Source organism: Gopherus flavomarginatus, chromosome 15 (genome assembly GCF_025201925.1).
Source record: "Gopherus flavomarginatus isolate rGopFla2 chromosome 15, rGopFla2.mat.asm, whole genome shotgun sequence".
NCBI lineage: Eukaryota > Metazoa > Chordata > Testudines > Testudinidae > Gopherus > Gopherus flavomarginatus.
Window position 1 is genome coordinate 25,686,555 of NC_066631.1, and position 26,443 is coordinate 25,712,997.

General features: G+C 41.3%; 2 protein-coding genes and 1 long non-coding RNA gene across 8 annotated transcripts in view; 1 reads left to right on the plus strand and 2 right to left on the minus strand.

The window, feature by feature from the left end:
• Nucleotides 1-1,270: 1,270 nt before the first annotated feature.
• On the minus strand, nt 1,271-10,106 carry MTRFR (mitochondrial translation release factor in rescue). 2 transcript variants are annotated; one of them, XM_050924361.1, is made up of 4 exons: nt 10,006-10,106; nt 4,668-4,985; nt 3,244-3,452; nt 1,271-2,290 (listed from the first exon to the last, which is right to left on the minus strand). In XM_050924361.1, the coding sequence occupies exons 1-4, from the start codon at nt 10,096-10,098 to the stop codon at nt 2,287-2,289; spliced, it is 624 nt and encodes a 207-aa protein (XP_050780318.1). In that variant the 5' UTR covers nt 10,099-10,106; the 3' UTR covers nt 1,271-2,286. The 2 variants fall into 2 exon arrangements, with proteins under 2 accessions (XP_050780318.1, XP_050780317.1); XM_050924360.1 differs by lacking the exon at nt 1,271-2,290 and having other exon boundaries at nt 3,107-3,452.
• Nucleotides 10,107-10,348: 242 nt separating this feature from the next.
• MPHOSPH9 (M-phase phosphoprotein 9) overlaps nt 10,349-26,443 on the plus strand; it is a 46,877-nt gene continuing 30,782 nt past the window's right edge. For 2 of the 5 annotated variants that reach the window (XM_050924355.1, XM_050924358.1), the window contains exons 1-4: nt 10,349-10,574; nt 17,249-17,387; nt 20,805-20,952; nt 25,433-25,522. In XM_050924355.1, coding sequence (XP_050780312.1) covers nt 17,281-17,387; nt 20,805-20,952; nt 25,433-25,522 — 345 coding nt within the window. In that variant the 5' untranslated portion in view covers nt 10,349-10,574; nt 17,249-17,280. Of the gene's footprint in view, nt 10,575-10,692; nt 11,168-14,868; nt 15,515-17,248; nt 17,388-20,331; nt 20,472-20,804; nt 20,953-25,432; nt 25,523-26,443 lie in introns of those variants that run through there. The other 3 variants (XM_050924357.1, XM_050924356.1, XM_050924359.1) reach the window with 3 other exon arrangements.
• Nucleotides 18,332-20,254, minus strand: LOC127034944 (uncharacterized). The gene is made up of 2 exons (XR_007769535.1): nt 20,066-20,254; nt 18,332-18,529 (listed from the first exon to the last, which is right to left on the minus strand). It is a non-coding gene; the product is annotated as an uncharacterized LOC127034944 (long non-coding RNA).

Sequence of the window (26,443 nt, forward strand, 5' to 3'; positions counted from 1 at the left end):
AAGATGGAAGATCACTTCTTTCCCTTGTGATTTTAAATCAACATCTTTAATAAAATAGAGTAGATGCTCCCTATTCAAATAAATTAGAGGAAATTTTAACAGAATAAAGACCCTTTCTGAGGTGAAACTATTCAAGTGTAATATGATACAGTAAAGACAATGGCATAACACTGGTATTCAGTCGCATCAAAATTCTGCAAGGTAAACTAAGTAAAACTGGACAATGAAACCCAAAGAAAGGGATACTTATCACTGCAAACTATGGATGTTAGGGGATAATAGTTTTGGGAAAGGGACACTTTGCATGAGAATGGTTCAGATGAGTGAACTCACCAAAGCTGCTTTCAACCTACAGTATCCTCCATGTTTGTCTGATAGTTATCACATCTTTCTTCAATTGACAAAGATGTAATGTCTAAAAACTAGGGCTGTCAAGTCATTTTAAAAAACAGTTTTAATCGCACTGTTAAATGACAGAATATCAAGTTAAATTTATTAAATATTTTGGATGTTTTTCTACAATTTCAAATATATTGATTTCAATTACAACGGACTACAAAGTGTACAGTGCTCACTTTATACTTTTGATTAAATATTTGCACTGTAAAAATAGTATTTTCAATTCACCTTGTACAAGTACTGTAATGCAATCTCTTTATTGTGAAAGTGCAATTTACAAATGTAGATTATTTATTTATTTATTTTACATACTTGCACTCGAAAACAAAACAGTGTAAAGCTTTAGAGGCTACAAGTTCTCAGTCCTACTTCTTAGCCAATTACTAAGACAAATGAGTTTGTTTACATTTATGGGCAATAATACTGCCCGCTTCTTATTACAGTGTCACCTGAAAGTGAGAACAGGCATTCACAAGGCACTGTTGTAGCCAGTGTTGCAAGGTATTTACATGCCAGATATTCTAAACATTTGTATGCCCCTTCATACTTTGACCACCATTCCAGAGGACGTGTTTCCATGCTGATGATGGGTTCTGCTCAATAATGATCCCAAGCAGTGCGGAGTGATGCACCTTCATTTTCATCATCTGAGTCAGATGGCACCAACAAAAATTGTTTTTTTTTTGGTGGTTCGGGTTCTGTACTTTCTGCGTTGAAGTACTGCTTTTTTAAGACTTCTGAGAGCATGTTCCACACCTCTTCCCTCTCAGATTCTGGAAGGCACTTCAGTTTCCTAAACCTTGGCTCAAGTGGTGTAGCTATCTTTAAAAATCTTATATAGGTACCTTCTTTGCATTTTGTCAAATTCTTAAAATCTAACATGTGCTGGGTTGTCATTGGAGACTGCCATAACATGAAATAAATGGCAGAATACAGGTAAAACCACGGAGCAGGAGACATACAATTTCCCCCCAAGGAATTCAGTCACAACCCTGCAAGGCTCAAGTAGTGTTTCTAACTCGCAGTTTTTCAAAATCACCATCTGGCGGCACTAATAGACTGTGCTTTTGAAGAGCTAATGTGGCTGTGACAACAGCTTTATTTCTAAGCATGAACTGAACCTTACCCAATGTGGGGTTCCATCTGGTTTGAAATATCTTGTACAAGAGGTTCTTGTTTCTGTCCATTTGCAGCTTGTTGTATTTTTAGCTCTGTACTGTTAACTGGATTGTGTTTGACATGGCCCACAAGTTTTCTACATTTTGCCAGCACGTTTTCTAAACCACCATCATTGAGTGCTATTGTAATGGATCGCTGCAGACTGAGTGATGCATGCCACATGTTCAAAAGGCAAATGACTGGCTCTTGCAATCATATTATGTGCTCTGTCAGTACTAAGTTACCTTTTCTTGAATAGTCCATTCTTTTGCAACATCCAAGAAACACTCCGCACGTTTCAGCATAACGTCTCTCTTCAGTATGTGTTACTGTTAAAGCAAATGACTGCGGTGTCCATGCAGCATCAATTAGGTGTGCTGTGACTGCAGACAGCTGTGATTGCTCAAGGATGTCCAGTGATCACCAGTCAAAGCAGCAGCTAGTGCATTTTTCAGAAGCTCCAACTTTATAGTCTTCTCATGATATAGGCCAAGTATTCATGATGCAATGGGCTCTTGGCAGGGCACGGTATATCACAGATTGGAAGATGCAGTTTGAACAACACCTCTTAACCATGTCGTTTACAATGTTGAGTGGGCTGCAGTCCATAGCTATCCACTTTGCAATAGCATTGGTTAAACTGTTGTTACTTTGTTTGATCTGTGGGCTTGTAGCAACCCTGTTAGCCTACTCTGGTGTAGCTGTCAGGATTCATTTGCTGTCAATGGGTTATCTGTAGCACAAGAACCGGAGGCAAAAGCATGTTTAGCGCGTATGTGGTACTGCAGACGTGAAGTACTTCGATGGTACTGGAACTCAGCCTTGCCTTAGCTACAGATAACTGTCTTTTTATCCAGAGAACCATCCAGAAGTTTCTTAAAAATAAACTTCCCATTCAAAAAACCTAAACTTTTGCTGCTTTGCTCCATTAACTTTTTCTGATATTTACTCACTCCAGATCATGAGAACACAGTGTCCACCAAGTAATGTAATACAGGAAGTGAAGAGAGTCAAAACAAAGCTGTGCGATTAACTCATTAAAAAACATGTTACTTGTTTTGCATTAATCGCTTGCATTAACTGCAATTAATTGACAACCCTACTAGAAACGAGAGGGTTTTTTTGATAGCTCATCCAAGCTGTCTACTCTAATTTATAAAGGGGATTCTGATTTAAATGGAAACGCTGTTTGAGTATGGACTACAGGACTAGGCCGACTGTGTTTGAGGAGAAGTCCTCATCTTTATGTGACTAAAGCATTAGAGTCTGTGCCTAAATCCTCTCACTATGAGAGGAGAATATTCTCAGCTGATTGAGTTTATTCCCCCCCCCTCCATTAACTATATTGGATAGAGTTTTCCTGTAACATCCATTTAATTAAGGTCTTATGGATCCTGTTTTCTTATCACACCTGTCCTAAACTTGGCACAAATGAACTGATTATATTGAATCTGAGTATACTGGGATGTCCACAGTAGAAGATGAAATATGACTGCTATTAATGTTGTGCTAAATACTTTAGCCTTGCAGTAATAGCAGGTCACTAAACTCAACATTTTAATAGTGTTTATTATGAAGTCTTATAACAGTATTAAGCCAGAAAACTTCTAACACATGTTTCAAAGGTAGTGACAAACTCTCTTCTTTTCCTGACAAGCCAAATCAATCATTTTCTCTCACACTTACTTGACATCTGATTCTTGCATTTCTTTAATATGCCTTTTCTTTTCTAGAGTCTCCTTTGCTCTTTTTTTCTTTTCTTGCTTTTTCTTCTCAGCTGCTCTTTTCTCTTTAAAAATGTCACTATTTTCACCTTTGTAAAAGAGGTCAACTTTTTGCTGCAGGATTTCTCTGGCTCTCTGTCGGTTCATCTCCACTGATCTAGTTTGATGACACTGAAGAAAAAAAATATTGTAAATTAATTCTGTTCATTCTACACATACACATTTTTTCCTTTTACTAAACATGTTGTACTACTGTAGAGTCTCATCCTGTAAAATCCTTATTAATATAAATTAATCCTAAAATTTAAAACTGTTTATATGATTATGGAGTGGAATACTTGGCCTGTAATTTGATTTTATTTATGTACTGTCTGAAGGGAAAAAAGAAACTCTGAGAAGAGATTTAATTTCAGACTAGTAAGAAAAATTGCACAAGGAAATAAGAAGCCATTTGTGTCATGACAGTTTCTAAAGGAAAAGTGTTCTCTTTATGTGGTAACATTCAAGAGATGATTAGAACAATTATGAAATGTATTAATTAAATTAGTGGCTCAAAAAAATCCACTTTAAATGAGCCAGCCTCTCCCGTTCTGCTATAGCAGTAAAGAGCAAACCATTTTTGGCAGCCACCAGATGATGTGATGTTAGTGTTTTGAGGTAGCATTTATTGTTTAAGGATTCTTGTAGTTTGCCTACAGATTTGTGTCTTAATCCTCTCACTGGTAGACTTGAAGATTGCTCCTTCCTTCCTTTGAAGTTACTTCTGAATTTAAATTATACTGAGTAAAAGGAAGACATTGTTATAGCTAGTGAGCAAAAATTTGTCTCATAAGGATAAATGGACAACTCCTAGTTAATTTTTCTTGCTCATTAATAATTTGAGGAGCAATAGGTATGCTCGGTTTGTACCAAGCTTGTTGGATCTGTAGTCTCATCTAGCATTTGTAACAGGGAAAGGAGAGCCATGAGTCCTGATTTTTTGTTCCCTGCTCTAGGACCCTGGGAAAAATCACTTAAGCTCTGTCCCTCCATTTCACCATCTGTAAAATGGAGAAATTTCCTTACAGCATAGCATGTTGGAAAGTTTAGAAAGTACCTCTGAGTTCTTTAGATGATAGGAGCTAAATTTCAGGATCCCTTTAACTGGATGTAACATTTGAATGCAAATTTGGTGCTGCCTACTTTTCCTGTGATTGGTATCATGAAAGGATTGCCTAAAAAAAATCTGGGACAAAGTAACACAAATGCTATCATTTAGCTCTTTAAATTCTAATTATATTATATTCCTGGGGGAATTCTGCACACAGTATTTTAAAATTCTGCATATTTTATTTGTCAAAACAACAATATAATTAATTATTTAATGAAACCAAATAAATGAATTACCTTGACTACTATCCCAGATGGAATATGCTTCAGGACCACACAGTTGCTTGTCTTATTAGTTGCTTGACCTCCTGGGCCATTACCTCTTACAAACTGTTCTTCTAAGTCTGCTTCACTTAGTGCAAGAAGATCACAAGAATTCTTCTTTCCTGCTACTGGGAATAAAGATACAGCCAGTCGGGGGGATAAAAACTTTTGCTGCCTCCAAAGCCATGGCCTCCAAGACAATGTATTTATTTTGGTTAGTAAGATTGTGGAATGAAACAAACTTGAAGCATTCATAAAGAAATAGAAACAAAACCTCCTCTTGACTGGAACCTGGAATAGAAAATATCTTGTTTTAATATGATTTAGTTTAGTGCCATATGACCCAATGTATTTTAAAAGATGTTATAAACTAGCTATGCAACGTTGTTACAGGTATGTCAATTCTGGAATGCTAAATATTTCAAATGAATGTTATGAAGTTGCAAGACAAATTTTTAAAGTAGCCAAAGTTGTAATTTTTTTTCTGTAAGGCATCTGTAAAATAGCCACTAATTAAAACAGAGTGACTAAATTTCAAAATCGAGGTGTTAAGTGGCACCTGAAAACACTTATTAATACCAAGAAGCCTCGCACTTCAAATGTCCAAATTTGAGCTTTCAGATACAATTAGTTCTGGTGAAATGAACTAATTGCTCACATTCTTTTTAGTTTACTTTGTCTTGAAAACTTGATTTAAACAATGGTTCAAAACAGCATTCAAACAGGGAAGCAGTTTTGGTTTATACGCTCTGGGTGAAATCCTGGCCCCAAGAAATTAATGATCTGAATATTATCCCCTATACCAGAAAAGAAGGGGGTAAAGACCTAATGGAAAGAGAAGGCTATGCATCTGGCTACATAAATACCTTATTTGGAAGTCCTTACTTAAGGAAAACTCCCGCTGAGTCCTGATATCCTTAAGTCCAGATTCATTCTTGCATTAGCTTAATAGTTCCGATAGTTTTGAGACCATCCCTGGTTCCCATTCTAATTTTTAAAATAAATGGAAGTAACATGTTTTTACTTGCTGGCACTTCATGCTGCACTGGCTTTACTGTATTTATCAGTATACCAGCTTGATCAACTTGATTTCAAATTAAGAATCTTTTGTGCTTTGCTGTTTGCAATAAATTGCTCCTGTCATCACATCTTTGTGATTTAATTAAGTGATTTTCATGCCCACTCCCATCTGTTTCCATTTTTCCCTTCACAACTGTTTGTTTCCACATCAAAATGGACACTGACAATTTAAGACAGCAGGTGAAGGAGCAAATGGGCTATGAAGACAGAATGCCAGACCCCTAGAGGTGATCCCTCCTGGTCAGGGTTTTGATCTTTAAAGGTCTGAAAGTGCAGGGAAGCTTGCACTGCAACCACAAATGACTGCAGATTTCTAGTGCTATCAAACAGCATTGTTCCTTGTTAAGATAATAAATATCTTTGTTTTGCTTTAAATATTTACTTATTTGGATAAAAAGAATGACTACCTGAATATGTGAATTGTATGTCCTGAATGCAGTTGATGAAATATGTTAACATTCAACTAGCAATAAATCTACACTGGTATGAGAAAGGGGAAAAAATGGAAATAGTTTTGAGTGGTTTTAATGAGCAAGTCAAACTGGCCACTTGGTGGCACTAAAAGATGGGAATGCAATGTTTTATTGCAGAAACCATAAAGCAACTCTTAATTATTCAAAGTATAGCAGGCAAGGAGTTATGGTAACAATTTTCCCCTTCCTCCAGCTCAGTTACTATTGTCAGTAACTGGTTGCTTAGACAACCTTAGTTGAAACAAAGGATAACTGTCTCAACTACTCATCACACATGAATAGAGAAGATTTGGGGAATGCTTGCTGCTTGCAGACTTATGTGAATTTGCTACTGTTCCTTGATGCTATAGCTATAAAAAAATGACTAAAACAAATATGTACAGAGCAAGACTGACCTACCGGGATTTAACTACACAAAACAAGGTCTTTACCTAACTGCTGTGAGATTATTATTTTTTATAGTGTGTGCAGGAGAGAAAGGAAATCATGGTGAACCTTAGTCCTAATCAGAGTGGGTGGTACCTTGCTATCATTAATGTAGCTTAATGAGGGGAAACATCTTAGTCTATAAAAACAGTATTATCCCAGGGTTTTTGAATACAGTCCTAGAAATGTCAAGTCTATCTGAATTCCTTAGATCGTGTGGTTTGTGCAGTTTGAAAGCACTGCAATGATTATACCCTATTTATAGCATCCAACAGCACACTGGGGATTTTAATTAATGAAGTCTCCACACACTCTTAAAACACAGAAATATCACTATTTTGATGGAAGGCTTCTAAATAGTCAAATGTCTTGGTGTCTCTTGCTTAAATATATCCTGCAACTCAATCTGACAAAACTTCGTCAATTTTAACAAAATGCCCTTAACAGTCAGGCTAGGAAGAAGGTCAGTACTTTAATATGCAGAATATTTTCCTGCTCGCCTTCCTAATTGGAGCAGTCAGCCCATATTCCCAAATGCAAGGGTGTCATGTACTAGAAAGAGTAGTGGATAACTTGGGTATTAGGACACCTGTGTCCTATTCCTTCTTCTACCCTGACCCACTGTATGACCTTAGACAAGTCCCTTACTATAACTTATTTCACCCATCTCTAAGACATGCAGTACCTGCCTTACTGAGGGGCTGCAAAAGTGAGTAGCATTATTTAATGAATCAGTATTATCATACTGATTTGTAGGTCACGTTATACATAAAAAAATATAAATACTTCCTATGTGATTTAGTCATTAGTGAAAACACATCCTCGCCTCCTTCATCCTGCAGTGAAGTCACAATCCAGTACTTACAATATCAGTTGTCAAGGAAATAACTGGTAGTAGAAACACTGCATCATGATTTTACTGCAAGATCAGCTAGGAAGAGGTTTGCAAGGGACCATGATCTGATTTAAAACATAGACTGGATAGTATTCATCATGGTAAACAATTATGGCATATACATAAGAGATGGGTTTTTTTCTCCTTCTAGTATAAGATCTTTGGAATAAGCACCTTATCTTCATATCTGTCTGTAAAGCAACTAGCACTCTGTTGGCATTGTGTGTGTATGTCTGTTGAGGCAACTACGAACTAGTCCAAAACATCAGTGTTTATTTTGAAATGCAAATAACCACTTGCAATAACTTGTATCTATTTCTTAAAAAGAGTACCATCCACTTAAGGTCACTGACTAGGGTTAATAGTTAAGTAAGACCTGCACAAACTGTTTCAATGATTCTCAATCTGTGGTTCATGCAAGTCTGCTTTCATTTCCTCACACACTAGCAGCACCCTAACAAGCACCTGCCCCACCTATTAGCAGCATAAGGATTCTAGGATAGAGTTGAGGTTGTGAGCATAAGCGTGGAGAAGTAGAGGAAAAAAAATAGTAGCATGTGAGGTCAAGGGAGTAAAAAGTTTTAACACCTGCTCTGTTTGGTTTGCAAGCTGAGGTTCCAGTGTATGGGGAGTGAGATGGGTCCTCTCTCTCAGCCAGTGGTGTTACCAAACAGAGCCTTGACAGCTAGGGGACAAAGCTGGAGACTCAATGTTGCAGATGCATTATCCTGCTGGCCCCCCCATCAGGCATACCTTTTGGGGGATCCATCAAGACCTCAAGTGAAGTTCTACAACCCAGTTCTAAGTCCATGAAAAACAAATTTGAACGGGGGTCTGTGCAGCAGTGGCTAGAACAGGGGAAGGGGGCCTGGGAGCCAAGACTTCTAGATTCTCTCTCCAGCTCTGGGAGCTGGGTGGAGGCAAGATAGGTGTGCAAGGAATAGGAGCTGGGATTCCTGGGCTTACTCTCGAGCTCTGAGAAGGAAAGGGGGGGCTAGAGCTGGGGGGGCAGGGATAGTAGCCGGGACTCCTGGGTTCACTCCCAATCTCTGGGAGGGAAAAGGGGGGCTAGTGCCAGAGGGGGGGCTCCTGGTTTCACTGCTGAGCTCTGGGAGGGAAAGGGGGGGCTAGAGCCAGGGGAGGAGCCGGGACTCCTAGGTTCACTGCTGAGCTCTGAGAGGGAAAGGGGGGGGGGCAGGGATAGGAGCCGGGACTCCTGGGTTCGCTCTCGGAGGGAAAGGGGGGGCAGGGATAGGAGCCGGGACTCCTGGGTTCGCTCTCGGAGGGAAAGGGGGGCTAGAGCCGGAGGGGGGGCAGGGATAGGAGCCAGGACTCCTGGGTTCGCTCTCGGAGGGAAAGCGGGGCTAGCGGGGGGAGGGCAGGGATAGGAGCCGGGACTCTTGGGTTCACTGCTGAGCTCTGGAAGGGAAAGGGGGGCTAGAGCCGGAGGGGGGGCAGGGACAGGAGCCGGGACTCCTGGGTTCGCTCTCGGAGGGAAAGGGGGGGGCAGGGACAGGAGCCGGGACTCCTGGGTTCGCTCTGAGAGGGAAAGGGGGGGGGGGCAGGGATAGGAGCCGGGACTCCTGGGTTCGCTCTCGGAAGGAAAGGGGTACTAGCGCGGGGGGGGGCAGGGATAGGAGCCGGGACTCCTGGGTTCGCTCCCGGAGGGAAAGGGGGGCTAGCGGGGGGGGGGGCAGGGATAGGAGCCGGGACTCCTGGGTTCGCTCTGGGAGGGAAAGGGGGGGGCTAGAGCCGGAGGGGGGGGCAGGGATAGGAGCCGGGACTCCTGGGTTCGCTCTCGGAAGGAAAGGGGGGGGCTAGAGTCGGAGGGGGGGCAGGAATAGGAGCCGGGACTCCTGGGTTCGCTCTCGGAAGGAAAGGGGGGCTAGCGCGGGGGGGAGGGGCAGGGATAGGAGCCGGGACTCCTGGGTTCGCTCTGGGAGGGAAAGGGGGGCTAGAGCCGGAGGGGGGGCAGGGATAGGAGCCGGGACTCCTGGGTTCGCTCTGGAAGGGAAAGGGGGGGCCTAGAGCCGGAGGGGGGGCAGGAATAGGAGCCAGGACTCCTGGGTTCGCTCTCGGAAGGAAAGGGGGTACTAGCGCGGTGGGGGGCAGGGATAGGAGCCGGGACTCCTGGGTTCGCTCTGGAAGGGAAAGGGGGGCTAGAGCCGGAGGGGGGGCAGGGATAGGAGCCGGGACTCCTGGGTTCGCTCTGGAAGGGAAAGGGGGGCTAGAGCCGGAGGGGGGGCAGGGATAGGAGCCGGGACTCCTGGGTTCGCTCTCGGAAGGAAAGGGGAGCTAGCGGGGGGGGGGGCAGAGATAGGAGCCCGGTTCCCTGCCCAGCTGGGCCCCTGCCTGTAGCCTGATAAGCCCCGGCGAAGAGCTGGTCGGAAGTCCAGCTAAAGAGGGAGCGGCGCCAGGCGGGGCCATTCCTACTTACGGGCGACTGAGGGTCAGCACAGGCCTTGCAACATCCCCATCGGCCCTTTTGCGCATGCACCCCAAGACAGTACCCAGACATATATTTGCGCATGCGTAATACGCTTTACCGTTGCTGAGCCGTATGAACGCTCTGCGCATGTACAGTCCGCAAAAATCCCTCACAGTCCGTCATTGAGCATGCGTAGGCAAGCCCAGCCTCCCGCAAAAGCCAATCACTGGGCAGCAGGCGGTGTTACGGCCACTTCTTCCCTTCAGCCAATCGTGACCCGGGTACTCGTGCGGCGCGCAGCCGCACCTGCCAATCGGAACGCGGGGATATGGCTCGCCTGTACTTCCCGCACCTCAGCCAATAAGGTCGCACGATTGGGTCTGGCGCGCGGCCAGAACAGCCAATCATCGCGAGGGGGCCCAGTCTCTCGTGCCCTCTGCCTCCCCCAGCGTTCGAATCCCAGCCGCCAATCGTGAGGAAGGAGATCGCGGTTGTTGCTTGTTTACCGCCTAACGGTCGCTGGAGGGGAACAGTGCTGAAACCAGGACACCCCACCCTCCGGACAGGCAGCGATGCAGGTAGGGGCCGAGCGAGCCCAGACGTGGGCCCCTGGAGTAGAAGACACCCAGTGAGGCTGGTCTTGACAAGCCGCAGCCTCCAGCGGCCCCCCCTCCCTCAGCTTAGGCGAGACGCCCTCATTTATAGCTTCGACCCCGCCCCACGAGCGAGTGGCGGTCTCTCTGACCAATGCTGGGGCGGCAGCGCTGTCAACATTCTAGAACGCGGTGGGTAAACGCCGAATGAGAGGAGAGGGGCGGAGCCTGAGCTGAGAAATTGGAACGAGGGGGGGTGGAGAGCTCTTAGGGGAGAGGAAACTGATGAAAAGGAGGCGAGGTTAGAGGGGGAGAGGAGAGCAAGTGGCCGAGGCGGTAGCTTGGAGGACTGAGGGAGAGATGGGAGAAGAAGCTGGAGGGACTGAGAGGAACCAGTGGGGGGTGACCCGGGGGAGGATGGGGGCCTGAGGTAGGATGGGGGCCTGAAAAGGAAGAGATAGTGGACAGGGGGCCTGAAGTGGGAAAGGAGGAAAGTACTTGTGGGTAAAGGCACCAGATGCTGCTCAGATGAGGGGGGTAATCCCTCTTGTAAATGTGTTGATGGAGCAGCATACATGGTTAGTTCATGTTTTTTTGAGTTGGTCCTAGAGTTTGTTCTGGGATGTGCGTTGGCCTGTAAGAATAGAACCCAGGAAGTGTTTCCTGTCATTGTTCTATTTAATTTAAAAATGAGAATAATTAAAAATTGTAAAAAGAGTGGAAGTGATGTGTCACGCTCTTAAGCACTGGTATAGTTGAAGTGGTTTAGTTCTCCCAAATGAAGGTTAGTGATCAAATGTATTTCATAGATTCATAGACTCTAGGACTGGAAGGGACCTCGAGAGGTCATCGAGTCCAGTCCCCTGCACTCATGGCAGGACAAATACTGTCTAGACCATCCCTGATAGACATTTATCTAACCTACTCTTAAATATCTCCAGAGATGGGGATTCCACAATTTCCCTAGGCAATCTATTCCAGTGTTTAACTACCCTGACAGTTAGGAACTTTTTCCTAATGTCCAACCTAAATCTCCCTTGCTGCAGTTTAAGCCCATTGCTTCTTGTTCTATCATTAGAGGCTAAGGTGAACAAGTTTTCTCCCTCCTCCTGATGACACCCTTTTAGATACCTGAAAACTGCTATTATGTCCCCTCTCAGTCTTCTTTTTCCAAACTAAATAAACCCAATTCTTTCAGCCTTCCTTCATAGGTCACGTTCTCAAGACCTTTAATCATTCTTGTTGCTCTTCTCTGGACCCTCTCCCATTTCTCCACCTCTTTCTTGAAATGCGGTGCCCAGAACTGGACACAATACTCCAGTTGAGGCCTAACCAGCGCAGAGTAGAGTGGAAGAATGACTTCTCGTGTCTTGTTTACAACACACCTGTTAATGCATCCCAGAATCACGTTCGCTTTTTTTGCAACAGTATCACACTGTTGACTCATATTTAGCTTGTGATCCACTATGACCCCTAGATCTCTTTCTGCCATACTCCTTCCTAGACAGTCTCTTCCCATTCTGTATGTGTGAAACTGATTGTTCCTTCCTAAGTGGAGCACTTTCCTGTTATGGCCCAGTTATTTTAAGAGTGATTTAAAAAAAAAAAAGCCAACACTTAATGTCTGAAATGTAGTTGCTGCACACTGAAAGCTCAGAGCAATTTAGACGCAACTTTATGTGCACTTCTCCATATTTTTACTCGCAAGTTTTTTAATACAAGTTAAATACCTGTATCAGTTCATCTGAGGGAAAACACATAAGGTTTAGTTTTGCAGACTAGTCTAATTTAGTTTCAGAGTAGCAGTCGTGTTAGTCTGTATCTGCAAAAAGAACAGGAGTACTTGTGGCACCTTAGAGACTTAACAAATTTATTTTGGCGTGTGCTTTCATGAGCTACAGCTCACTTCTTTGGATGCATAGAATGGAACACACAGACAGGAGATATTTATACATATAGAGAACATGAAAAGGTGGAAGTATGCATACCAACAGGAAGAGTCTAATCAATTGAGATGAGCTATCATCAGCAAGAGGAAAAAAAAACTTTTGAAGTGATAATTAAGATGACCCATAGAAGGTGTGAGGAGAACTTAATATAGGGAAATAGATTCAATTAGTGTAATGACCCAACCATTCCCAGTCTCTGTTTAAGCCTAACTTAATTGTATCTAATTTGCATATTAATTCAAATTCAGCAGTCTCTCTTTGGAGTCTGTTTTTGAAGTTTTTTTGTTGCAAAATTGCCACCTTCAAGTCTGTCACTGAGTGGTTAGAGAGGTTGAAGTGTTCTCCCACTGGTTTTTGAATGTTATGATTCCTGATGTTAGATTTGTGTCCATTTATTCTTTTGTGTAGAGACTGTCCGGTTTGGCTAATGTACATGGCAGAGGGACATTGCTGGCACATGATGGCATATATCACATTGGTAGATGTGCAGGTGAACGAGCCCTTGATGGCGTGGCTGATGTGATTAGGTCCTATGATGGTGTCACTTGAATAGATAAGTGGACAGAGCTTGCATTGGGCTTTGGTGCAAGGATAGGTTCCTGGGTTAGTGTTTATGTTGCATGGTGTGCAGTTGCTGGTGAGTAGTTGCTTCAGGTTGGGAAGCTGTCTATAAGCGAGGACTGGTCTGTCTCCCAAGATCTGTGAGAGTGAGGGATCATCTTTAAGGATAGGTTGTAGATCTTTGATGATGCGCTGGAGAGGTTTTAGTTGGGGGCTGTAGGTGATGACTAGTGGCTTTCTGTTATTTTCTTTGTTGGGCCTATCCTGTAGTAGGTGGCTTCTGGGTACTCTTCTGGCTCTGTGAATCTGTTTTTTCACTTCAGCAGGTGGGTATTATAGTTTTAAGAATGCTTGATAGAGATCTTGTAGGTGTTTATCTCAGACAGAGATAATATGGACAGGACTAGGGTTGGTAAGCTGGTCAATTGATTGCTCATATAATGTCTGTTGACTGGCCAACGGGCCACCTGTTATTTGACCAACATCAAATATTGTCCAGCAAGAATGCCCAGAACTGGGCAGCAGCCTACTTTTTTGATTGCATCCTAGTGCTGTCAATTAGCAAGCGTACTTAAATAGCTTGTCATTCACTTTTCTACCTGCTAATGCTGTCTGTTGGGGAAAAAGGAAACTGATTGAAAGCTAAGCCCTTTGACTGGGTATAATCTTTAGAACAAACATTCTATGTACTGTATGTATGTATATCATTGTATACTAGACCAGAGGTAGGCAACCCATGGCACGTGTGCCGAAGGTGACACGCGAACTGATTTTCAGTGGCACTCACACTGGCTGGGTCCTGGCTAGCGGTCTGGGGGGCTCTGCATTTTAATTTAATTTTAAATGAAGCTCTTAAACATTTTTAAAACCTTATTTACTTTACATACAACAATAGTTTAGTTATATATTATAGACGTATAGAAAGAGACCTTCTAAAAACATTAAAATATATTACTGGCACACAAAACCTTAAATTGGAGTGAATAAATGAAGACTCGGCACATCACTTCTGAAAGGTTGCTGACCTCTGTACTAGACCATGAATGTACATGGCAGCTTATAAAGCACGTTAAACAAATTAAAAGACATGCTCCATGTCGAGAAATGTTTACTATCTAAACTGACTAGACGCACATACAAACTCAGAAGTGAGAGGAGAGTTCAGTCATTAAACCTTCTCCCCTAACACAAAGAAAATAGATGCACAGCTCTTAAGCTGCTTGAAGAGTTGACCTAGCATAAGTGCATTTAAAAATGACTTTTTTTTCTTTTATAGTTGCTATATGTTTGTTTTTGTTTCTGTTTAATTTCATGTTTCTTTTCTTTTGTAACTGTTAAGTCTTGAGTAACGTAATATTTAAATGCTAACTTAATATTGCTATAAAATATAATTATGCTATCATTTTTTTCAGAACTTCACTTAATTGTGTTTTGCATTTTTCTGAGTTTAAATAACTCAGTTAAGTAATTTTTTTTTTTACTTAATTAGATACTTATAACTAAGATCTATTGAACACCATAAAGTCATAGTCTTTTTTGTTACTGTTAATGTTCTGATAAAGTAGTGCTTCACATTATTTGGCTATTTTTGACATTATTTGACTAGTCAATTGACCAGTTATTTTTGGAATGATCAAATGCCCAACCTTAGACAGGATTTTTACATCACATTACATTACATTACATCTCATCCACACTACACCTTTTAATCATGTTGTAACTAGGTTACGTGGCTTGATTATTTTTGTAGTACAGAAAGGGTACAAGGCCTTATCTATACAGACCAGAACTGTGCTTGACAAATGTGTTTTGTAGCTTTTGTAGCTGTTATAGTACTAGTATGACTTCAGTACATATTCTGGACAGAGTTCTTTTCAGAGTTACCATACAGCAGAAACCACACACTGTATTTCACCTCTCCACTTCCAGCAAGTCCATGGCATGGTTTCTGAACACTTGTAACATAGTTTGTTTGTAGATGCAAATCATGTGACAACTGTGTTTGAAAATTATTCCAGATGCTGTTATATAACCAAGCATGGACCCAGGCTTGATCTGATATTCTTGAGGCAGTGCTTGAGTCTGAGTGCAGTGAAGGCAGTTTATTCAGTCCTTGAGGGAGAAAAGGACCTCGTATTGTTCTTTAATGATTTATTTTGCTGACTTGTAGAGCAGTGCTAATGGATTTCTGAGGAAGCAACTTCTGGCTTTCCTGGGGTGGATCAACAGTTGACACAATCCAGGGACCTTTAGTATGGGGCTTGATGCAAATTTACCAGACACCCATTAGTTTAAATACTAAACTTACCAGACAGAGCCTATATGAGAGACTGGGTTCAGGAGAGCCACCAGCAAATACCAGGATCAGTTTGCTGCTAAGGAACGTAATCCATGATTTCAAACTGATGGAAAGTGGTGAGTGCTGGAATTCTTGCCAAGAAGCTGTCCCTGAACTTTGGTTGGAACCTCTATTTTTTGTATCCGTTTTTAAGTGGCTGATAAGTTTGAAGCCTTTCCACGTCCCTTCTGGCTGCTAGAAGGGAGAAAGCTTTCTTTTTCTAAGCACCTCTGACTGTTAGGGAGGTGTGCGTCTTTAGTTTTCTGCCCTTTCCCCAGCTTCTATTTGTTTAGGTCCTCTCATGGAGATAGCTGCAGTGCCTGCCTGTTTTCTCAGACATGACTTTTCTCAGTTTCACTGCTGCCTACAGAGTTATTAAATACCAGCAATGAAACAGCCAGAGTCTAGTTAATTTTCATCAGCTGCTGCTTGGAAAAGCAACTTTAAGATGAGTAGGAGTACTGGAACTAACTATCTGTAGAATCAGTAGGACAGCATCATACTGGTTCATGTTAATATCTTCAAAACTCTATAGGCTTTTAAAAAAATGAAAGGTTAAGTTCTGCACAAATCAATGTTATAGTCCCTCCAATGCATTAGAAAAGCTCTGTAAAGAGAGGAAGGGATGGTCTTGTGATGAAGGTATTGGACTGAGATACAGGTTAGTTGGATCTTATTCCCAGATCATCACAGAATTCTTGTGTAACTTCAGGCAAGTCATTTACTTTCTGTGTGCCTCACTTCCCCATCTGTAAATGGGGTCAATAATATTTTCCTACATCACGGGGATATTGTGAGGATAAATTCATTAATGTGTAGTAGGTGCTCAGATAAGGACCAGAGAGGACTGATTTTTTTTTTTTTTTTAAATAGTGGGGAAAGTGTTCAAACTAGACAGGGACGGCTCTAGGCATTTTGCCGCCCCAAGCACGGCAGGCAGGCTGCCTTCGGCGGCTTGCCTGCAGAAGGTCCTCTGAAGCTACAGGACCAGCGGACCGTCCGCAGGCAAGCCGCTGAAGGCAGTCTGCCTACCGCCCTCGCGGCACAGGCAGAGCGCCTCCCGCGGCTTGCCACCTCAAGCACGCGCTTGGCATGCTGGGGCCTGGAGCCACCCCTGAAACTAGAACTATCTTTTATTTTCCCTCTGCCTCCTTCACCCCACAAATAATTGCTTACTTATTTGGACACCAGAAACCCAAAGTACAAATGTTATCGTTGCAGTGTCAGACACAATCTGATTTTATTATCAAAATCAGATTTAAGTAAATAAATAAATAAAAAGATTTTTTTATTATTATTTTTTTTAAATCATTGATTTTTATCCACCCTGCCCTTTGGGGACCTTTACCGGTCAGCATCAATTAAAGTAGTTTCAGGAACTACTTTAACTAGCACTGGGAGCCACATCCATCCCTAACTCTTTCAATGTCAGGGAGATGTCTTTGTGCCTAACTCCCCTCTGGTCCTGTGCTGAGCACGGCTTGGGTAGATCTGATGATTGAACCATAGTATTGCATTTGATCATTTTCACCACTGCCTTACTGATAATTTACATTTGTTTATAGACTGTATTTTGTTTGATATTCTAGCTAAGTTAGAGTCAGTCATGAAAACATTTACCAAGTGGTTTTGAAGTATGTCAGCTCTTTCCCAGAATATGTATTGGAGCTTAGGATGTTCTTGTTTATGAATGTTATGACTGAAAATGTGCTTAGATGATGAGCATCTAAAGAGTAATCAAATTGTTTAATCAAACAACGAAGCCAAACTGCTTTTTGAAATGAGAGTATGATAATTCTGTATTTTCAAAGGATAACAACAGTATTCTTTTTGGGAATAAAATATGGAAAATTTGGACTTGGTGAAAACTGTGCAAGAATTCTCCCATTCTTCTATAGAATCTGACATCAGAAGTTCCTACAACTCTGGCTGTAACTTGAATACTAACAGGTAATGATAATATATAGCACAAACTGATAAATATATTTTTAAAATAGGAAATATGTATTGGACTACAGCTGTTTTTTTTGTCTTTGGATGGTGCCTCATTTGAAGTGATGTCATTTTACTAAAACAGAAGCTTCAGAATTTATTATGTGGCCTTGTTAGCTGCTGCTGGGACAAAAAGAAAGGTGACAAACAAGTCCAAAGCATACATGTGAAATAATACCTCAGCTGTTGGTGTGCTTCTGTATTATTTTAGATCTGTAGAGAACACAGCTGTATTATTAAATCTGTATGTAAACATGTATATAGGCCACTTCTACCCGAAGATAATATTGTGAATAATTTTGTTCTTTCATATGTTAAATGGAGCTAATATAAGGCCACTGTTACTGTTTTAATAAACAATTTTATAGTAATTGTATTCAGTTACCTGTACTTACACTTTATAATGCAGGAGGAAGCATCACAGTTCACATTTATTTATTGTTCTTAAAATGAGTCTTCCTTGTCTTTCCTACTTGTCTCTTTCTTCCTTCCAAGATTGAACTTTCGTTCTTCTTGTGTGCTTTGGGCCTGATTTGAAGCCCAGTGAAGTCAATGTGACCCTTTCCATTGACTTCAGTGGGATTTGGGTTAGATCCATTCAGTCCGGGATCAGTTATATCTGTGTAGTGTGAGCCTTTTGTAATACTGATGTGTTTTCTGGTATTGAGAAATATATCAAGATAAAAGTTCAGTTCCTTTTAGTATACTGTTGCTGTATGAGGGATTGGACTATCTATTGTGATTGATGAGTATTGCTGCTGAAAGCCACAAAATCTAATTTCTTCTGAAGATAGAGAGATACTTAGAATGAAACTAGACAACCTTTTAGTCTGTCACTCAGACTGCTAACAGTCACCATTTCCAGGCAGGTGAAACAATAAATGTTGAGCCAAGAATTCCAGTCTATATCCAGAGCATTTTATTGAATAAAGCTATAAAATAATAAAAGATAACTGTTGAATCTTGCCAATTCCTATTCTATGTGTAGGTACATCTTTATGTAGACAAGAAGGAAAAATGAAAAATTCTGTAATTGTGATGGTCTCATAGTATCTGTCAATGCAGAAGGAGGCACTGCAGTTCTTTTCTTTTTCTTTATACTTCATAAAAACAAAGAAAACGTATTGTAAGCTTCCTGATATGAAATAGGATTCTGCAAGACAACTGTAATGTACAAAACACAAAAAGCTGTCCACTTAAGCAGATAACTCCATTGTGCCAGGAAGCTAAATAGCTTATCAAGTATAGATAGGATTGTGATCACTAGTTCAGCAAGGACCCCCAAGTGGTTAGCCTTCAGATGCAAGTGAGCACATTAGCTTTCTGTGGCATTACCCCACACTTTCACCTCCTGCGAGGGTTAGAATTTCCAAGTAAGAATTAAGGCTAGGACAAAGATTTTTGGGGGGGGCTGTACCAGATTCCCAATAGAAAGAGGAGAGGATGCATTTCCCTGGAAAACAGGGATTTATAATTTGTGATTAAATTGTAGCCCAAAAGCTTATATGTATTACACACATCTACCACTTATATATATTCATTAGTCCACCTATTCCGTTAATCCAGAAGGTAGGGCTAGTTAATCTTAAACTACAAAGAAATAACATCACATCTCCGAAGTAATCTGTATTGTATATTAGATCCCTTTATAGTTGCCGATGGAAACCCTTAGTGAGATTTCACCCCTTTGTGAGTTTTGTAAATCTGTACTTAAATCTGTTAATACACTGGTTTTCAAACTGGGGTGTGACAAGATTAACAGTGGGGTGCGAGAATATATGCTGTATTAAGTGTAGAATATTTATAGTAACTTGTCTGTTGTAATAAACAGTTGCTCTGAAAACCTGAATTCTTTTTCTATTCAGCTCCCAAAATATGAAAGGAAAATGTGGGCTAGGACCAGGTGGTAAACGGGAAGAGATTCTTTCTAACTAGACCTACTAAGATGAAGGCTCTTTGCCATACATCAGTATGATTTTTGCACAGGAAGTTAGATCTCTAGAGGCATTGCTCTCAAACTTCAGACATCAGCAGTATACAAGGACACTTTTCTGTAAGATGCTGTCTTCCAAAACTACTAAGAAGTCCTGCTTTAAGGAAAATGTATGACGTATTGAAATCTATGCTCGTGACCAATAGTAACTGCATATTTGTGAGGGCCACACTTTCTCTTTTCTTGGACAGCCATTATGTTAATTTTTAAAAATACTTCTGTCACAGCCCTGGTTGATTTCCCTCCTCTGGACACTCACTAAGCTGCTGTGTTTTTAATCTCCCTGTGGTTCAGCTCTTTGACTCTGGCCTTTCTGACACTCTGCCTGGGCATAGATTCTGTGTGGTACCCTTTCCGGAAGTGGGATCCCTGGGCCCAGTTGCCGTAGTCCCCAAGACCAGTGCTGAACTGTTTAAGACTCCCCAGTAACTTAAACATGCCCTTTCCCAGAGCTCTACTTTTGTGGGTACTCTGGTTGGTAATTTACCCCTTCAGGGACATATTATAGTTGAAGCAAATAGAGACAGATTTTGCAAAAAGATTTCTATAACGATCGCTTTTTACTTTAAACAGCACCAGAGATACACAGATCAGGACAGAACTATACACATCTACAGACCATTACCTGCCCTCATTTCCTTACCACTTGTGAGCATTCTTTAGGATTAGAATCTGTTTCTTTTCAGGGATCCAAGTCTCTTCTCTGGGACTTCACTCCTCCAGCTCAGGCTTCTCTTCTGAATCTCTTTTCTGCCCCTGCAGCTGCTTCCTTTAGCTTTGTCTGGTCAGAAACCTGCCCCTTCTGAATCACTCCAAGTTCTCAGTTTTTGTGTTTTTTAACCCCATGCTCTGATTCTTTGGAACCTTCTGGAGATTTTCCACTCCTTAAACCCCTTTTACTCTCTGCAGACAAGCAAGAGAAAACTGCTTTCACCTACAATGCAGTCATCCCGTTTTTCTGTCTAGGTTTGATGGTCTTTCACAACTGTCCTACTCAGAGACAGACACTCTGGCACCTCCCTCTGTCTCCTCAGGACAAGGAATATGAGGCAAGAATACAGTAAAGTTCATAGTCATGAGTACTTAAATTTGCAAAAAGTTCATAATTGCAAACAGAATTAATAAATTATACATAGATTCCCTAAGTTGTCACAACATGCTTAAGATGACACTGAATTATTTTATGAATTCTCTAACTTTTTTTAGGGGAAAAATAACCTTGTTTGTGTGTTCGGGTCAGTCTGATTTTTAGTGTATTCGATTTCAAAATGAGAATTCATTACCAAAGGTTTTTGTATTACTAGTGTATTATTTTGAGTACTGTTGTTGGACAACATCTGGCACAATAAATAATTCAAATGTTTTTCTTCATGTTTCAACAGAAGTAGTCCCTCATCCAATCCGAATGGAGTTTCCAGTTTCTCAGGGAAGACCAGACGCTCTGTAATTCCTGTTGAAGTACTGGCGTCCTTTATGCACGATATACAAAAGAGTGGAGGGACAGACTCAGAAATTTTGAAGAACTGTGAGGTATCTGATGTTCAGTTTATTTTTTAAGTTTGTATTAATGTAAAAAGGTTGCAGTATGGCGGACTGGTCTAATGGTGCTATAATTTAGAAATAAGACATGACAATGTGTGTTTTGACACTTATTTAGGGAACTGTTGTGACACAACAGGTAGAATGTAGTACATCCTAGTGTAATCAGATACATTGCTGTGCCTTATTGCAATCCTAGCTTGGCTTTGTATGTCTTAATATTGCACAAATACAGATGTAAATGTGTTTGAAATGTAATAGACTTTTTTTTAATGTTGCAATAACTTTGAGTCTAATTTTTAAACCTTTAAAAAGCACTGAAATTCAGCGTAAAATCTTACATCAGGGTAACTGCACAGTTGTTAGCAGAGTTACTTCTACTGTACGGTACTATGAAATCAGAATCCAAACCAAAGTCTTAGAAAAGTACTAGCGTGAGTCATTAGTTTTATTTTCAAGAAACGATTAGTGTGTTTGAATTGTGACATCAGTGTGTGTTGCATTCTTCAACAGGGGTCAGGTCACTTTAGCTCATTCTTGATTAAAATATAAGTATAAAAATAAGATAACGTAAATAAAACCAAAATCACTGGTGCTATTTATAAATTTGATAGTTACTTAATGTTTTAGAAGTCTTTCACATAATTTTATTAACTTGCATTTGTTTTAGTCTTTTAAAAATCTGTAATGTTATTGACGTAGTAGCACTTTGTAGTGATGGAAATGTCTTGAAATATTATTAATGTTTTACAAAAAAGTAGCTTTGTTGCAGAGTTTCATGACTTTTTCAGAGTTTCATGACTTGACTTTTTAACATAAATTCCCCTAAACCGCTAGGCAGAAGTCAACATCTTGATAGTGAATAAGAGATAGTAGGTAGAGTGGGATATACTGTGAAAGGCTTTGAAAGGGCTTTTGCTGGTATGAACCTTAGACAAATATTACTCTGACTGGAACCGACCCCCTTATTGAATGATGAGACTCAGGATTTTTGGACTGCGTACATAATGTATGTTTGCTGTTTGGAACATATTCACCCTGAAAACCGTTGGTGCTCCTATTCTCTTGTCACGTGAATGACAATGAGAATTGAACCAGTACAGCATTTTTATGTCAGGATTCTGTGAGACATGTTGGAGTGGTGCTGCCAAGATGATTATTGTTGTCAGTAGCTACCAGTGTGGTGCTCTGCTCTTGTTCAATGATGATAAGAGTTGGCTGCTTGCGTGTTCCCTCTGTGTGCTGCCCCGGCTCTTAGCTGATAGTTTGCACAGCAAACCCTGAGAGAACCCCCAAAGACCACAGACTCTAGTAAGGTACGAAGGAACTCGAACCAGGTTTATTGTCAAACGAAGCACAGTAATAGTTTCCCGTAGACTCTACAAGACATACTACGAATTTGTGCCCCCTGGCAATGGACTGGCTCAGTCAGTGGCGGGACTTTCCACTGCCTCCTAGGCCAGACAAAGATGTGCACTCCAGGACCTACTTTCATACAGTTACAGGACAGGTTACTCATCCCTACTGACATATTGAGGTACAGCCCCTTGGCTCATTAGGGTTCTGTCTCCCCCTTTGATCATGTTGTTTCAAACAAACAGATCTATCCATCATGCTGTTCTTTTGACCCTGTCTTTAAGATGCACCTGCCTGTTCCTTGTCATTTCTGTGGAGTGTCCTCGTATCAGGATGTCCAGGTGCTATCTTGGCACAAGTTCCTCTTATTAGCACTTAAATGTGAATGCACTTGCTTCTAACAACCCTCTTCTCACCAACTTCTGTGAGCGGGGCCTGCCTCTGGCTGTGGTTCCTGGCCTGTGGGGGCGGTGCTTGGGGTAGGGGCAGTGTGCGGAGTTCCCTGGCTGCCCCTATGTGTAGGAACCAGAAGGGGGGACATGCCACTGCTTCCAGGAGCCGCGCAGATTGGGGCAAGCCCCCGACTCTGCTTCTCAGCTGGAGTGCCAGAGCGGGGCAAGCCCCAGACTCCCCTCCATGGTGGGAGCTCGAGGGCTGGATTAAAATGCCTGGAGGGCCAGATACAGCCCTGGGCCGTAGTTTGCCCATCCCTGCTCTAATCTTTGCATATGAAAACTTTGAACATGAGGTAATCAACAATTTGTGGGACTGTTTCCAGCCTTCTATTATGGATGCCCCAACAAAGTGCTGGGGAAAAGGTGCACCATCCCTAAACATTAACGAATCAGTCAACAGAGCCTGGGCATCACAGGAGAACAACATGTCGCTCACTTAAACGGGAACTATGAAGAATACAGATGGCTCAGTGCCTTGCATAACACAGCTTTAAAGCAGGACCATGAAATGTTCTGGGCAAATAAGACTCAATTGATGGAAGCGTCATTGGCTGGAAATGATTATGCTTGTCTGTTAAGAACTGTGCACCTTAAAAGCTGGCCCACAGAACAAATCCTCGCCCCTGAAAGATGGACACAATAACATACTGCACATCGAGGCAGAATGTCTGAGTGGATGGAAAGAACACTTTTTCAGGAGTTTCTGAACCACCCCATCAGAGCTGCTGATGTGCAGCTCCGGGAGGATGCAAAGAGTCCAGTAACCACCCCTCCAAGTAGAGGATGTTACTATTGGGGAGGTTCAAAGTGGAGCCTATAAGCCCAAGAATTGCTGTGCTGCTGGTATTTGTGGTATAGCTGATCAAGCACGGTTGGGATTCTGTCTTGGAGTGGCTGACACATATCAACCAAGTATGGATTCATGTGAAACTACCCGAAGACTGGGACCGTGGAATTATTTTGGAAAGGGAAAGGTGATTGTCTGGTGTGTTCAACTCACCATGGCATCACTTGGTGTTCCATTCCAAGCAAATTCATGTTCATGCTGGTTCTTCTTGAGCATGTTAAGCCCACCATAAGGAATCTGTGACCTCGACAGCAAGCCAGGTTTATGCCTGGCTGATTAACCACAGAACAGATTTTTACCATTAGACAAATGATTAAAAAAGCCCAAGAGTTTTGGTGTAGGAAGGATGACATGTATATAGCTTTTATTAATATAAAAGCTGCTTTTCACTCTCTGGAGCATTGCTCCCTTTGGCTCTGCCTGCAAGATGCTAGTGTGCGTAACAAATTCCACAACTTTCTCATAGGTATGCACTGCCGCAATGAAAGCTGTTTACTTAGGTACAAGTGTGTCCAACTGGTTTGAATACCACAGAGGCATTTCTTAAGGGTGCATGGCTGTCCCTGATCTGTTCAATGCTGTTGTTGACTGACTGACTGGAGGCCATCACTAGCTGCATGAAAGGAGTAGTACTGCGTGACTTTGGCATCATAGACGTGGAATATGCAGATGACATGGCTGTACTTGCATTCTCATGAATTAATCTCATCAGTGCCCTGAATGTATTTACAAAAGATGCAAGTAAGCTTGGTCTTCTAGTCAATTGGAAGAAGACCAAAATGATGTAAGTGGCTGATGTATCTCTACCCCATCCCATCATAATCAATGGACAAGAAGTTGAATTCATCAACTCATTTGAGTATCTTGGTTCTGTTGTCACCAAGGAGGGAGGTTGCCTTACTGATATGAAACATCAAATTGGCAGGCTACGGGTATAATGAATGCTCTTTGAAAGCCTCTGTTGCATCAGTGGGACTAAGATGTGTATCTATAAAGCAGCAGTGGCTTCTGCCTGACTCTGTGGTGGACCAGGTTTTAGAGACGCAAATGTGTCAGCTGGATGTTTTTGACATGAAACCAATGATGTATTGAAGGCATATGGTGGATTCATCACGTTATGAATGAGGCTGTTAGGTGTTGGACTAACCAGTCTCCAGTGTCTGTCCAAGTGACTCAACACTGGCTCAAGTGGTTTGGCCATGTCTTTCGTATGCTGCAGGCCATACCAGCCCGCCAGCTTTATGCATTTAATCCAACAAAAGCTAGATGGAGAAGACCTTGAGGATGGCCTTTTACATACTGGAGGGATGTTATAGCTTCCGACCTTGCTTTCCTCAGCCTTAATATAAAGCAGGCTGCAACCTTGGCAGGAGAGTGGGCTCTCTGGAAATGGGTGATATGAAGTGTGCGCTCTACAGTCCATGAGCAAGAGAATGAATAAATAAGTAAATACCTTGAAAGTGAAGACAAGCAGCTTATGTTTGATGTGATAGAGAAGGGAGAGCCAGTGGAGAGATGTAAAGAGAGGAGTAACATGGTCTAATTTTGGAGATAACATTTTTTTCTCCTTTATTTTTTAAATAAACTTTAACTAGAAGTGTCTCTTTTTTTATTTTTCTGGCTGTGTTTACGTTATGAGTGTCACTTCTTTTTCTTGGCTGTAGTTGTTTCTCTAGCTGCTATTATTATTTATTATTTGTATTACAGTTATAGCTAGGGGCCTCAACTGAGATTGGGGTCCCGTTGTGCTGCTAGAGTAAAAGGAATAAGGAAGCAATATGATTTTTAATTATTTCATTTTATGGTTTAATAGACTAGGTGGATACAATTATTCAAACTGGTGGAGAAACAGTGTCAGGAGCAGATAGTTGTCCAGCAAGAGCAGTTCCATCACCAAATCCAAGTAAGCAATTATTTGTTTATGCTGCCTTTTTAGGCTGACTGCTTTTTAACGTTTAGATCTATTTTTGTATGTTTACAAAACAGTACAGCATTGTATCATCCACTGCTGTTGTATTTGTTCTGTGACTACATGTAGGGCCTGATCGTCGTTTCATATGTGCAAATTTAGTCAATGGGAGTTGCGTGTTTGCATATTGTGGGAAAATTGGACCTCTGATGTTTAATATACACGTCTGCAGTACCTTATCACCTGGCTGTTTAATAGTGTACATTTTTAGAAAGGGAAAAACAAAGTGGGTGTTTTGATTCAAATGGTTCTTTTTCATAAACATGTATTTTTACCAAATATACAACAAATGAGATTTTTATAGATAACTACCATTATATGGAATACATATTTTTCTAATTTTAAAATAATATTATTTGCTCTATTTCAGAAAACATAATCTGAAACACGATTGTCTTAGTTATGTGGATTTTCACGCATAGTACAACATTCATTGTAATATTTTAACAGTTATTTTACATTGACTTGGGGAACCTCCTTTTCTAACAATGAAAAAAATGATTCAGGGTGTTAAGATCTTGTTGTCAAGATTCAATTCTCCCTCATTCTTGTTTCACAATAAAATCAGACTAGAAGAAAATGTATGTGTGCGCATACAAGAGAGAGAATATTTTAATATACATATACAAGATTTAATATCTTCTTCATTTTGATTGCTGTTTTTTCCCTTCCCTTTCCTAATGCGCTCTACACTAGTAGTAAGCAACAGTTCCTGAACTGATAAAATTAACAAGAGGTACTGTCCTTTTCTTCTATCCTATCTCCTATTGCCTCCCTATTTTTTTTTAAAATATTTTTTGTCCGAACATTTTTGTCCCACCTGTGTCCTGTACTCTTGTATTTCCTTCCTCATGT

What these genes read in the sequence shown, in the direction of transcription:
- MTRFR (XM_050924361.1), bottom strand. Translation starts at nt 10,098, where the DNA reads ATGCGCAAATATATGTCTGGGTACTGTCTTGGGGTGCATGCGCAAAAG. An exon ending in GTGCTGACCCTCAGTCGCCC is followed by an intron (nt 4,986 to 10,005) that starts GTAAGTAGGAAT and finishes TTTCTATTCCAG; the next exon opens with GTTCCAGTCAAGAGGAGGTT. An exon ending in CATCTGGGATAGTAGTCAAG is followed by an intron (nt 3,453 to 4,667) that starts GTAATTCATTTA and finishes TTTTTTCTTCAG; the next exon opens with TGTCATCAAACTAGATCAGT.